Source organism: Sinocyclocheilus rhinocerous, unplaced genomic scaffold (genome assembly GCF_001515625.1).
Source record: "Sinocyclocheilus rhinocerous isolate Xijiao unplaced genomic scaffold, SAMN03320098_v1.1 scaffold886, whole genome shotgun sequence".
Taxonomy (NCBI): Eukaryota; Metazoa; Chordata; class Actinopteri; order Cypriniformes; family Cyprinidae; genus Sinocyclocheilus; species Sinocyclocheilus rhinocerous.
The window spans coordinates 623,212-637,843 of record NW_015631204.1 but is presented as its reverse complement, the minus strand read 5'-3'; the positions used below and the strand labels follow the sequence as shown (position 1 = coordinate 637,843).

At 33.6% G+C, this 14,632-nt stretch overlaps 1 protein-coding gene across 1 annotated transcript in view; it reads right to left on the bottom strand.

Annotated features, from left to right (window-relative positions):
• LOC107741668 (EGF-like repeat and discoidin I-like domain-containing protein 3) overlaps positions 1-14,453 on the bottom strand; it is a 26,799-nt gene extending 12,346 nt beyond the window's left edge. Inside the window, exons 1-6 of the mRNA XM_016554435.1 lie at positions 14,253-14,453; positions 12,114-12,188; positions 10,523-10,552; positions 9,959-10,087; positions 4,540-4,653; positions 1,547-1,728 (exon numbers count right to left, since the gene is read on the bottom strand). Of these exons, the coding sequence (XP_016409921.1) occupies positions 1,547-1,728; positions 4,540-4,653; positions 9,959-10,087; positions 10,523-10,552; positions 12,114-12,188; positions 14,253-14,319 (597 nt within the window). The 5' untranslated portion in view covers positions 14,320-14,453. The remainder of the gene's footprint in view (positions 1-1,546; positions 1,729-4,539; positions 4,654-9,958; positions 10,088-10,522; positions 10,553-12,113; positions 12,189-14,252) is intronic.
• Between the last annotated feature and the right edge of the window lie 179 nt (positions 14,454-14,632).

Genomic DNA, 14,632 nt, shown 5'->3' with positions numbered 1-14,632 from the left:
TTTATATTATTATTATTATTATTATTATTTAAATATTTTATTTATTAAATTTTTTACCAATTTTAATAATTTGTTTTGGATTTAGTACAATGACAATATGAAAGACCATTTTTGAAAGCAAAATATTTTATATCGCACTTTATCATGCTCAAAATATTACTGCTTTTCCTGTATTTTTGATCAATTAAATGCAGCTTTGGTGAGCATACAAGACTTCTTTTATTAAAAACATTTTTAAAATCTTACTGACTCCAAACTTTTGAACAATAGTGTATTTTAATTATTTTATATTAGATTATAATTAAAATGTTATAATTCAAACTCACATCAACATGTACATTTAGTTTTTATTGTGTTCATAAAACCTGAACTCAAATTTATTTTATACATATTTTATTATTATTATTATTTATTTTTTTTTTATAATTTGTTTTGGATACAACAATGACTATAAAAGCCAATTATTTAATGTTAATAGCAAAATATTTTATATCACGTATAATAATGCTCAAAATATTACTGTTTTTCCTATATGTTTGATTGAATACAAACATTAAGACATTTTAAAAAATGTTACTGATCCCAAACTTTTGAACAATTGTATAATTTTATTTTTAATAATATTTTAATTATTTACTATTCTGTCAAATTATAAGTTTAATTATATAATTTAAACAAAAATTAATATGTACATTTATTTTCAAAACATGAACTCAAATACATTATATATATATATTTATTTGTAATAAATGTTTCATTTATTTAATTTGTACTTATTTATTTATTTTAATAATTCGTTCTGGATTCAATACGATGACGATATAAAAGCCAATAGTTTAATTTTGAAAACAAAATCTTTGTCATGCTTAATTTTTTATTTTTTTTTTATTATTATTATTTGGGGATCCTTGGCATCTAATCATTTGAAAATCCATGCTAGGTTGGAACACCACCTGATGTCCAATGCACACACAAAACCAGCTCTAAAGCAGCAGTAAGAACATCTGAGGACTAGACAAATAGGTAGCGCAGTTTTCCAGCAACAAATTGAGATCTTATTTAAAAGCATATGGACATCAAAGACATCTTTAATCTCAAAGGCACAAAAATAGAGTCAGGCGCACACAGGACGCCGGCAGAACAAGGCCAGGACGTTGGTGTTGTGTGAGCATAACTGGTGGCAGTGTGCAGTTACCACTTAAGTCATTACAGCGGCTGTGAACATTTTTTGTACACCCACACTGTTCTTTCTGTGTGTCTCCTAATGAAATCTCACACAGACATGCCTTTGGAACTCCTAAAATCTCTAATGAGATTTGCCTCCTAGTATAAACTAATTACCGTGGGGTGTTTATACTTTTCCTTGAAAGCTGTAGCTGTGTTGGATGACAGGCACACAACTCTGAAGTGATGCTAGTGATTTGTTAGTTGTTAGCAAGCATTGCTATTACTGTTGCTTGTATTCTACTCATGAATTGATATTCAATTCTAAAAAAGTACAAAAGTTTTTTTTTCATTTAATGCAGTCAAAATGTGGCAGGATTACCTGAATCCATGGGTATCGATCACCCTCGGCTGCACTCCAGGCATTGACAAGGCCCTTCTTGTTGAGTCGGGCGAAGTACGGAAACCACTTCTGCAGGCCGAACAGAGCTCGATGTGTGGAGGAAGCTGTTACCTGCTGGTTCGAAATGATCCCCCCTTCCATCCCTAAAGGCCCAGAACATTCTGAGAGGACAGACAGAGAAAAATCACATGTAACATCTCTTAAGTATTCTCATTTTAAAATACTCAGTTGTTTAATTCTCATAGACAATTAAATGGAGAGATTTTGCTCAAGTAATCTTCTTAAATGCTTGTCCTCAGAAAAAAAGTCCTGTATTCTGTAAAGAGAGTTTCAGGAAATATCTAAACAATGTCTCGTATTCCAAAGTATACTATCAAAAGTTGAATAGTTCTATAAATTAAACGTTTCATATTAAAACTAAATGTTCATTTTATAACTCCATAATCTTACTGTGTCAACAATTATCTCATTTGTAGGACTGTTTCCATTTTTAAAACAAATATCGGTAACTATTCTGGCAGAGATTTCGTTGTGTTGTGCTAATTTCGTTATGTTGTGACTTGTTTACATTGTGTTGCGACTTGTTTCTGTCGTGCTGTACTAATTTCGTTGTGTTGTGGCTTGTTTCCATTGTGTTGTGCTAATTTCGTTGTGTTGTGCTAATTTCATTGTGTTGTGGCTTGTTTCCGTCGTGTTGTGGAGATTTCATTTTGTGCTAATTTCATTGTGTTGCTGCTTGTTTCTGTCGTGCTGTGCTAATTTCGTTGTGTTGTGGCTTGTTTCCATCATGTTGTGGAGATTTCATTGTGTGCTAATTTCGTCATGTTGTGGAGATTTCATTGTGTTGTGCTAATTTCGTTGTGTTGCGGCTTGTTTCCATTGTGTTGTGCTAATTTCATTGTGTTGTGGCTTGTTTCCGTCGTGTTGTGGAGATGTAATTTTGTGCTAATTTAGTTGTGTTGTGCTAATTTCGTTGTGTTGTGGCTTGTTTGTGTTAATTTCGGTTTGTTGTGGCTCGTTTCCATTGTGTTGTGTTAATTTCATTGTGTTGTGGCTTGTTTCCATTGTGTTGTGTTAATTTCGTAGTGTTGTGTTAATTTCATTGTGTTGTGTCTTGTTTCCGTCGTGTTGTGGCGATTTCATTTTGTGCTAATTTTGTGCTAATTTCGTTGTGTTGTGCTAATTTCGTTGTGTTGTGGCTTGTTTCCGTCGTGTTGTGGAGATTTCATTGTGTGCTAATTTCGTTGTGTTGCGGCTTGTTTCCATTGTAGTGTGCTAATTTCGTTGTGTTGTGGAGATTTCTTTGTGTTGTGCACAATTACAGTGCACTGTTTTGCAGTGCATTGTGTAGTTCGATTTCTGAATGAATGATTCTTATAAATCGGTTCTTACTGAATCAAAACACTACAGCGCCACCTGTGTAATTCGATTTCTAAACGGATGATTCTTATGCGTCATTCTTTTTATTAAACCAAAAAGCTCTACCAATTTAGTATGATTCTAGAACAAATGACTCTCGTGAGCTGGTTCGTTTTAATGAATCAATTGTGTACAGCTTACAAATTAAAGCTTATTAATTTAAATATGTCTACATAGTTTTTATTCGATTATTTTAGTTGTCGTTATTTTAGTATATTTAGTTAAACTATTCAAAAATTAGAAATGTTTTTTTGGCAACAAGTAGAAATAAAATAAGCTTAAGTTTTTTGTATATTTTATTTTATTTCATTTAATGTTTATTTCAAGTAACAAATATGTTTTTTACGATTTTAGTTTTATTTAATTACAGTATAAAACCCCATTGGATTGCATATGCCACCTCTAAAAGATTAAAAAGATATTTTAAAAAATTTAAACTTTAAAAAGTAAACAAAAAATTATGCAATCATTTATTTAAATTAAAATATCATCATAATCATATCATTTGCAAAAGTCTCCTGAATTATAAAATACCATTTTTTTTCTTTATTTCTTACAAATATAGTTAATAAGGGAAGATTCAGCAATTTAAAGGAATACCACAAACGCAGTGTTCTTTGGTCTCGAGTGATAATATGATAACGTTATTCTTGCTCTCGCTGGTTCTCGCCACAGAATCCGTATCGACCCCTGAAATGCCATCTTCCTCTGTTTTGTCCTCAAAAACATCTGGCAGGTCTGAAGTTTTGGATGCAATGTCCTTGGATTCGTCGATGGATATCGTGTCCTTGTTCTCACACACAGAGATGCTGTCTTCACTCTCAAAGCCTAAGATGTCCTCCCTAGTGTCATTGCTGTCGTCGGTTTGTCCACCTGCGGATATGGCGCCTGCTCGCTGGTGCTCCGGGGAGAACATTAACGGAGTACTTGAATTACCTCCGCCGAACGATCGCACAGACTGGGGAGATTCAAAAAGGAGCCGCAGGCTGCTCAGACTTGCCCGTAGGGAGCTTCTGCTGCTGTGTTTGGACAGCATGATTGCAAATCAAACCTTCTTGAGGGGTGTAACTTTATATTTTCGGTCCTCAGAGCCGTGTAAGTAAGAAAGCATGACAGTAATCTTCAACTAATTCAATTATATGTTCATAGATGTGTTAAGCTACAGCTGGGACCTTCTTGTTTTGAGTCAGCACAAAAAATACCAGCAAACAAGTCATAGTTACACAAATATTGGTATCTCTCAAGCATACGGTGAGCTAGGTTTCTGGCACACTTTCTGGAGACTGAACATCTAGGAAATATTGCATGGACAAAAATAAGCAAAATAGAATCAGTTCCCCCTCCTGAACAAGCGATGTCAATTCATATTGGCCTCATTCATTCAGATTCTCCCAAAAAAGCTGTTGAAGGCAGATGGCTCCCATCCCCAAGCCAATACACGCTGAATCCGGTTTTAGTTTGAGTTTGCTCCTCAAGAGATGCCGTGGTTTGATAGTGAATATTTAAGCGCATGGGTTTAAATAAATGAGGTGATGAAGTCGATTCGCACTTACTGTACTGACAGTTCCGCCCCATGTATTCGCCGGGACACTGGCAGGTGTAGTTTGCTTGCAGGTCTGTGCAGCTGCCTCCATTTTTGCATGGATTTTTCTCACACTCGTTAACATCTGAAAACACAAGCAGACATTCACAGACACATCTTGAAATTATTAAAAGCGACAACCTGGTAAAAGCTACAAAAGGTCAAATATTGTTTCTCATTATGGTTGATTTTTCCACAGTGATGAAAAACCTCTCTACTATCCTACCAGTTTGCACTGAAGGGTGCTTATTTATGCATTAAATACAGAGAGGGAATATATTATTGCGTGATAGCAATTACTAAGTGAAAAAGATAAATCCTAAACCCTATTTTTTTTTCAGATACTAAATACTGTTGCTCACAGAAGACTTCAATATTGAAGTATCAACTTCGTCTCAGATGTTTCTCCTCAGATTCCTTTAGATGGTGATCCAATAGCAGACAATTTGTTCTTGGGAAATATGATGAGAAATCTTTGAGCTCAAATTGAGACTTTTGACTGCAGAATTATCTTTACAAATCTAAGCACAGTTTGAGGCATTGCTGAGATCTCTTCTGAAAGAACACTTCTTTAGGAATCACTAAAAACGAATTTTCAAAGTTGTAATTAAGCATTACTGGAGTACATTTACAAAAAAATGCCATCTCAGTTAAATCGGTCTGATATTCTGTTCTCTACACTCAAAAACATGTTTTCACAAACTATTGAACACAGTGAATTAAATGTGAAATTATAAGTCTAAAAACTGAAATAGTATTTTTTTTGTAAATCTTACTCCAATAATATATATATATATATATTTTACAGTTTAGAAAGCCTCAGGTCCCCTTTCAGAGTAAATCTACAGGATTTTCACGTTTTTTTTAAACATGAGGAAGTGGTAATAGTGGTAATGGTGACACAATCATGCCACAAACGTATTTCAGTTTAGTTCTGGAACATTACAGGGGCCACATTCTATACTTTTCTTGCATTTCAGGGACCTTTCTTTCACTAAACATTTAATCATAACAAATTTGAATCCAGTAAATTTGATGTCAGTAAGTGTAAATCTAAATGAATTATTCAAGTTATTACTTGAATGCATCTTTAAAGGGGTCATATGATGTTGCTAAAAAGAACATTATTTTGTGTATTTGGTGTAATGCAATGTGTTTATGCGGTTTACGGTTAAAAAAACACATTATTTTCCACATAATGTACATTATTGTTTCTCCTCCAACAATACTACAGCGTGAATAAAAGTTATGCCTTCTTTCTTTGTGTGAACATTTGGGCGGTGTTATGCAAATCTTCCCACACAGTGACGTAGATATGTGGGGGCGTGTTAGAACGAGCCATTTTAGGTAGGTGTGGCTGACTCTTAACTTTTATAAAGAATATCTCTTTGGATTTGAGACTTTAGTCTTTGCAACTTTACAGATCTTCTTTATGCACCAAGAGCTTGTGAAAAATTGAAATCGCATCATATGACCCCTTTAAGGCCTAAAGTACATGTAATTAATGTCCTCTGTTATTAAATGCATTGATGTGAGTGGTCATATGTTAATTTGCTCATACTGTACTGGAGTTTAGTTTTGGATTGTACACTACCGTTTAAAGGTTTGGGGTCAGTAGTAAGGAAATAAATTAATACTTTAATTCAGCAAGGATGCATTAAACAGATCAAAAGTGACAGTGAAGACATTTATAATGTTACAAGAGATTTCTATTTCAAATAAATGCTATTCCTTTGAACTTTTTCTTAATTAAACATCCAGAATTAAAAATTAGAAATTAGAAATTTTATCATAGTTTCCACAAAAAAATATTAAGCAGCACAACTGTTTTCAACATCGATAATAAGAAATGTTTCTTGAGCAGCAAATCATGATTTCTGAAGGATCATGTGACACTGGAATCACAAAAATAAATTACATTTAAAAAAATATTCAAATAGAAAGCAGTTCTTTGTACTTGTAATAATATTTCACAATATTGACTGTATTTTTGATCAAATAAATGCAGCCTTGGTGAGCAGAAGAGACTTCTTTCAAAAACGTATCTGTAAATTATCTGTTGTAACTCTTTTATTTTAGATCAGAAACAAAAATACTGATATGACCCCCAAAACAAAGCATTGTTTTTTATGTTGCCGCATTCATAGTGAGGAACGAGCATTGGCATTCAGCTTCATGTCAGTCATGTGCATCCAAGCACCGCTGTCAGTTGCGATAGAAAGAACTCGTCCTGATTGGTGGGATTCCCACCGTGGGGCCAAAGTCAAGCCAGTCAAGCAAGTAAATTGGTGTGAGGAACAGAGGGGGGTTGGTCAGCTGTCACGCTGGATTTGTGGTACTGGACGCTTCTTCCACAGTAAAACACAGAGTCTATGACCTAATAAATGTTGCTTTGAGATGCCCAAGTTCCTTTTGGTTGCCTCTTCTCCTGATCAGAGCCCATCTGGGAAACGATATCCGTGCCATTATTGAATGCATGCTGATTTCAGCATTTCGTTTCTTATAGAAACGCAAATTCAATGTGCCGAGTTGTGCCAAGACAACTAGGTTAATGAAGTCAGTGGTGCTTTACACAGTATGATCACTCAGTCAGAACCAGCGGTGGATCCTGGCATAGTTGACATAGATGAGGATGGCAGCGCTCCCTGAGGTGGCATGTACTTCACTTCTTTATGGCTCTTCCACAACACTTTCACCAGATTGCACCAGCTCTCCTGTGAACCTCTTATTGAAAATGAATTGTGATCTAGCGGGTAACTTTTTCAGAGCAGCTCCCTGTGCTATAATTTTCATTCCCTCTTCTGCTGCTGTCTGTCTGTCTGCTCGTGGTAAGAGTCTTATTTAATACACAAGTTTCACAATTTGCGTTGAATTACTGAAATAAATGAACTTTTCCACGACATTCTAATTTATTGAGATGCACCTGTACATGTGCAGTTTTTCTGGGTCTATAAAAAAAATAAAAATAAAAGGAAAATATATATTTTTAATTTAACTGGAGTCATTTTTTTCACTTAGAGTTTTGTTTTAATTTAATTTTGTTTACTTTATTTTTAAATTTAATAATTAACATTTTAATCATTTTTATTACAAATTTTAATTCCGTTTTTCCTTTTCTAACAAATCACTTTTGCTTCTTAATTATAATTTTTTTTAAATTCAATTTAATAATTCTTTGTGTCTGATTCTTTTTTTATTTATTTATTTAAATTATTTACATTTATTACAAGTACAATTTCATTTTTTCCCTTTCTTACAAATTACTTCAACTTGTAATTACTTCAACTGCTATCTGGTTTCTTGGTCCATTAAAAATTGTATATATATATTTATTTATTTATTCATTTATTTTATTTTTCCCCTGGAGTCATGTGACATCACAGTTTTTTCATTTATATATATTTTTTTATTATAATATTTATTTATTATATTTATCTATTTAAAAAAAATTATAAATTAAAAAATATATATAATACTTCAGGACCTGAACTGAAGCCATGCGACATCACAGTCATGCAACATTTTTTCATATATAGATTTTATTATATATATTATTGAATTTAATGATTATATGATTCTTTCTTTTTTCATTGATTTTTATTTTATTAAAGACTTTTATTTCCTTTTTTCATTTTCTTGGTGGAGGTCTAGCCATTTGACATCATGTATTATTTTCATTTATAGTTTACATTTAATATAATATCAGTTTAGTTTAATATAATATACTACCAATTTATTTGAGCTTTTTTTAATTCTCTGTTTTTTTTATATCTTTTCTAACAAATCTTACTAGTGACATCCCTGGTTTTTTTTATACATGTCACACTCAGCTAAACATCCTACATGAGGTCAAAATGCTGTGAAGTCTAATTATTATGACAAAAACTGAGCAGGTCATGGGGCCCGGGGGCAGATAATGAGACCGAATGTCATTCTCTAAAAAATCCGACCAAAAAATTGTCTGAGATTTCTAAGGCCTTTGCTCAGTCTCTTTTCACCAGTCAGCCCCCTGCTACTAACTGAGCCTCAATGTCTTATCTTAGCTGTACTTTCACTCCGGCATTAATTATAGACTACGCTTAGAAGTCAATTCAGGAGACAGTGCAAATTAAGGTCACGGATGCACATGTGTGATGTGTATATTAGGCAGTGCAGAACAGAGCTGAATATTCTTTCTCCCATTCCATGAATAATGCAGGCGGTGTGAGGTAACCACAGAAACAAGAGAATCAGGACAAAAACAAACCAAATAAAAACAAGCTCTGACAGCAAACAGATAAAAAATAGCTCTTTGTTAATTACGTTCCTGTCACTTTGCTAAGTGTTCTGGCACAATATGCTGTAGAAGTTTTTTTGAGACGAACTGAGGCAGAAAAACATTGATATTCACATTAATGTGCATTGTGCTTCTACACTAGTGAAACTAAAGCCATAAAATACACTACAGTAAGTGAGCTATCTTGACATATGTTCTTCCATCACTGTGGCAGAAGTCACTTCTCAAGTGGACGATAGTTTCATTCAATCTGTATAATTAAACGATGTGTTAACTTATTCTGGTAGCTACTGTAGATATAAACATGTTGACTGCGGAGTTGTGGCAACAATGAAAATTCAACATGCACGTATTTGCATGGTTTTAAGGTGCACTATATTCACTATACGTATTTTTGAACCCAATTTTTTATATGTATAGTTTTCATATGTACCGTATTGGCCCGAATATAAGACGACCCTGATTATAAGACGACCGTGTTTTTTCAGATGTATTTCCAAGAAAAAAACATCGTCTTATATTCGGGTCAATACGGTATATTCTTATAAATATATCTTTTATATTTATAAAAAAAAATCAGATGCATATTTTTTGATATTTTTAAAAACATTTCCCCTAATTTTACCGTTTTTATGAATTTAGTCATTTAACAAACTTATAAACGGGAACAAAAAAGGCTATTATATTGATTATATTATATTATATTACATTAGATATAAAAAAAAAATGTAAAAAAAAAATATATATATATATATATATTCAAAACGTTTTACATTTAATTTTAATTAATTTAATTTTAGTGTGTGTGCATATGTGAATAATAAAAAAATTAATAATAAACATTAAAAGAATAAAAATTATATATGTAGCATTTTATTTAATATCATTAATTGTGTTGTGCGTGTATATATAATATGATTGAAAATAAATATATCAATTTAAAAAGTAAAAAAAAAAAAAGCAATTTAAAAAATTTTTAAAAATCACTTTAAAGTGTGTGTGTGTATACGCAGAATTTAATGATAGAAAATAAAAAGTTTTATTTCATATACACAAGTTTTCTTATAATTAAAATATTGAAATAAATGTCTCTAAAAATGACAAGGTTTCTTACTGTGTTGGCAGTGGACACCATCGAAGCCAAGCGGACACCTGCACAAATACCTGACAAAAGTGTCGCCGCGGTAGGTCTCACTGAGTTCACACACCCCTCCGTTGTGACAGGGGTTTGGGCGGCAGGGCCCTGAATGACAGAAACACACAGTATCTGAAATCTGCAGGGTTCATTTGAAGTGCTATTTAAAATCCTACTAGAGTTTATTGCAGGTTGATTTGTAAGTGAACTTGATGCTCAGTGCGCTTGATGACATGCACTTTCCCCACACGGTCATTATTATTTCATGTTTTTCAGCTCAGTCTGAACATCACACGTAATACTGCATTAGCTATAAAAGACGACTCCAGAAAGTGTGAGTTTCTAATGAACGCTAAGCAGATGTTTAAATATGAATTAACTAGTGAATGGAAATCGAGGCTGACAATCATTTATATTCACGGCTCATAAGCCGAACATGAGCCATCTGTTTAATATGCCATTCATATCTGGAGTCTCAATGAGCAAAGCGCTCTTGAACCTTTCTTAAAATGAGGAAAACAGCCTACAAATAAACAAACTCACCAATTACAGATTGCTCTTCCCAGCCTGATGCTGTTAAAAAAGCAGAACACACAATTTGTGAGATTCTGACATATTCTATCTGCACTATTAAAAAGAAAGATTCCAATTAGATGAAACTGTAGAATCTTCTACAGCTCCACTACAAACTTTTTATTATTTAGTTCTTTAAAAACATAATTTCCTGCTCTAATTTTTACAGGGGAAAAATGTAAAAATGCTAGAATAAATGCATGGTATTCACTCCAAAGATGAAAACTACAATGAAATATATATAGTTTTATACAATATAATATACAATATACAATACGATAACAACACAGAGGAACGCTATCACTAGAACTACTATCAGAATGATTTTTTCCAGCTGATGAATGATAAAATCACTGACAGCCAAACAGAATCGACCTTTAAAGAGCTCAAGCATTTAAAGCACAACAGAGTGTTATTGTGCGTCGGTGTGGATGCTGATATCTTTATTGTTTTAGTTATCTTTTGTTTAGTTATTCTTGGTGTGAACATGTGAAGTTAACTTATATGTTGCATTATACTGTATGTAATTATGAGGTAAAATACTCAAATATATAGTTTTTGCAAGTAAAAACTATGAATTACTATATGATTTATGGTGAAAAACTCTAAAAATACATTCAGTCACATTTGACACATTACATATGATTATATTTAATCTAAATAATTTTGTTTTATCTCATTTTTGTTATATAATGCTCATTAAGTGTTTGTGTTAAATTTTCTATATTTATAAGTCAAAACTCTAATCTGAAGAATTTACACTAAATTTAATTTAGAATTTATTCTAATTTACACTGTTAAAAATTAAGGCTCTGTATTGGCATTTTCGGTTCTATGAAGAACCTTTAACATCCCTGAAACCTTTCCAGTCCACAAAATGTTCTTTAGTAGAAAAAATGCTTCTGATTAATTCTGATTAATATTCTAAGAAATAATGGTTTATGGCTTTTAAGATCTGTTCACAGAAAGGTTCTTTGGTTAAATAAAATAGTTCTTTCTATTGCATACAGAAAACCTCCATTTGGAACCTTTATTTTTAAGAGTGTATGAAATGCCAAACTTAATCTCCAAAAACCCATAACTCAAAATATGATTCTTGATAAGGATTCTTTGCTGAATCTAAGAATCTTTGGAGAAGCTATACGTATAAGAGTGTGGGGAGATATAACATCTAAATCATGTGAACTCATGAATGATATGTTGTCAGATAATGAAGAATACTCATTATAGCAATGCAAAAGAAGAACCGTTTTTGGTTCCCCAATGAACTTTTCAGTAAACAGTTCCTAAAAAAAACAACTTTTTTCTTAGTGTGAAGAACATTTCAATATTCTAAAGAACCTTTTGTCCAGCGGAAAGGTTCTGTGGATGTTATACGTAGGTTCTTCATGGAACCATAAAGAACTTTTATTTTTAAGAGTGTAGGCAAACTCTTAATAAAGCTCAACTCAGAGACACATACTGTATCACTCCATAAATTTTAAAATGTGTTTTTAAATCGCAAGAAATAAAAATCTCATGGGCCTTTAGGGTTCTCAAATCCAAAAGGACAAAAACTCACAAGAAACATTTTCATCAGCTGGTGTACTGGGACAGTCAGCACCGTTCTCACACGGAACCGGTTCACATACTTCACCTACAAAACATGAAGAGATATAAACAGGAAATGAGCAGATCTTCTTTTCCAAAGACAAGTCACCTCTACAGCTTGGAAAAAGTGTGTTGCGGAGTGATGCACGAGAGTTTGTGATGCTATATCCACAGCCACGCTGTCATTTCGGCCTGAATTATTCAGCCACAGGAATCTGCAGAGTAACTTTGAGTGTTTACACAGGTGTCCATGACGGCCAAACTTTGGAATACACTTGCCGACTCTTAAAGATGCCGCGCAGATGTTTGGCGATGACAGAATGCCAGTGCTTCAGAAGTGTGTAAGGTTAAGTGAGGTGGAAGATTAGAGAAAATATTTTGTGTTAGGAAAGAAACACAGCTGACGGAGCTGTCTTGTTTCACACTGATCCGACACAACCTGAGGGCATGAAACTCGCAGAGGATTATAGTAGCGCGCTACACACTGCCTTGTGCTTTCCAGTACAATGAATTTCACACTGCCATGATATTTGTTGTGTTACTTGCATTAATACAAAAACACTGGCACTGGAAACTTGTGGCAATTTGATTATGAATAACACAGTGAATCGGGAAGGAAATGAATGACTCCTCAAAGCTTACAGTTTTAATGTACCATGGTAATTCAGTTTCCACTAAAAAAGTAGTTATTGCTGCTGGGATAAAACTGTGGTACTGTAACTTCAATAAGAAAAACGTAATACAGTTACTATGGTAATACCATAGTTGTTGAGTCAAGTACCATGGTTTGAAGTGGACTACCATTCAAAAGTCTTTTAAGGACTCATTAAATTGATCGTAATGACAATAAAGACATTTATAATGTTACAAAACATTTCTTTTTCAAATATATGCTGTTCTTTTGAACGTTCTATTCATCAAAGTTCCTAAAAATGTATCAGTTCCCACAAAATATTAAGCAGCACAACTCACACTAACAATAATAAGAAATGAGCAGCATATTAGAATGATTTCTGAAGGATCTTGTGACCGTGAAGACTGGAGTAATGATGCGGAAAATTCAGCTTTGCGTCACAGGAATAAATTACATTTAAAAATATATTCAAATAGACAACAGTAACTTTAATTTGTAATAATATTTCACAAAACAGCTGTTTTTAATATTTTTTGATAAAAATGCAGCCTTAGTAAGCATAAGAGACTTCTTTCAAAAACATAAAAAAATCATACCGACCCCAAACTTTTGAACGGCAATGTACTACTCAGAGAACAATGTAAATACCATGGTAAATGAATTTGATAATAATTCGATACCATGGTATATACAGTTTGAATGACATCCCATAATGCATTATATATTTTACAGTAAAAACTGTAATAAGATATTTTGGTGGAGCTATGGTTTACAAGTACAGTTGTTGTAAGCATAACAATGATTAAAATCATTGTAATAAATTATTGGCATGCAAAAACAACAGGTTTCAAGCTAAAAACAGCTCTAATAAGTAAGATTACAACATAACAACACTAACCCATGCAGCTGATTTCTAATGAAAACTCCGTGACAGTCCAAACTAAGTCATTCTATGTAAAGGTCAGCCAGAGATGCACAGTCAGTATGACATTTAACATGATCACATTGGGCTCAGCTATTAAAAACACAAGGAGATGTTTCAGGCTCGAAGATGATAACAGTGTTTAGATGACTATTTATTGTGCATATGACCTCTGGATCACCTTAAAGTAACATCAAACAAATATCCCAGCTCATAACAGCACTGTAACATGCACAAGCAGGCGCTTTACTATTCATTGCCATCTTTTTGTGTCAAGCAGCTGTGCTTGCATTAATGTCATATTTAATTGAGCGTCTGTTAGAGGGCGCTGATCAAATCATATGCCCGAAATAACCCGACATCTCATTATCATATCCCTCATGAATTATATCCGAGGACATTTGAATAAAAACACTGAAGTGATGCTGCAGATGTCCGAGCTGTGAATAAACGCACCAAACGTTGTCTGGAAGTTCTGATGTGTGTTATGAACTTCGTTCTGTGCAAATGTGAGGTGTATGTTAAACACACATAATTGTGTTCCGTGAACTCACCCGCAGATTTCGGATGTGGGATGGATGCGCCAATGCGAACGACCAGGAACAAAAATAAAGGCACCATCGCGGGGAAACTTGTGTATTGTGCAGCCTCGATGCGTCCCGTGTTTCAGCTGTGATGCAGATATAATGGCAGAGAGACTCGCAGTGAGGATGTCCGGTGATGCTGTGACTCTGAGCAGTGATGCTGCTGCTGCTGCTTCTTACTGCAGTGATGAAGATGATGATGGAGACTCGACACTGGCAGGATTCACAGCATCAGTGAAGACGCACCCACTGATCCATACACCGTCAGAAAAACACAACTTTCTTTTATAGAGTGCATTGAAATGTTGCTACTTGATATAGGCTACTTAACAAAACCAACAAAAAGAAAT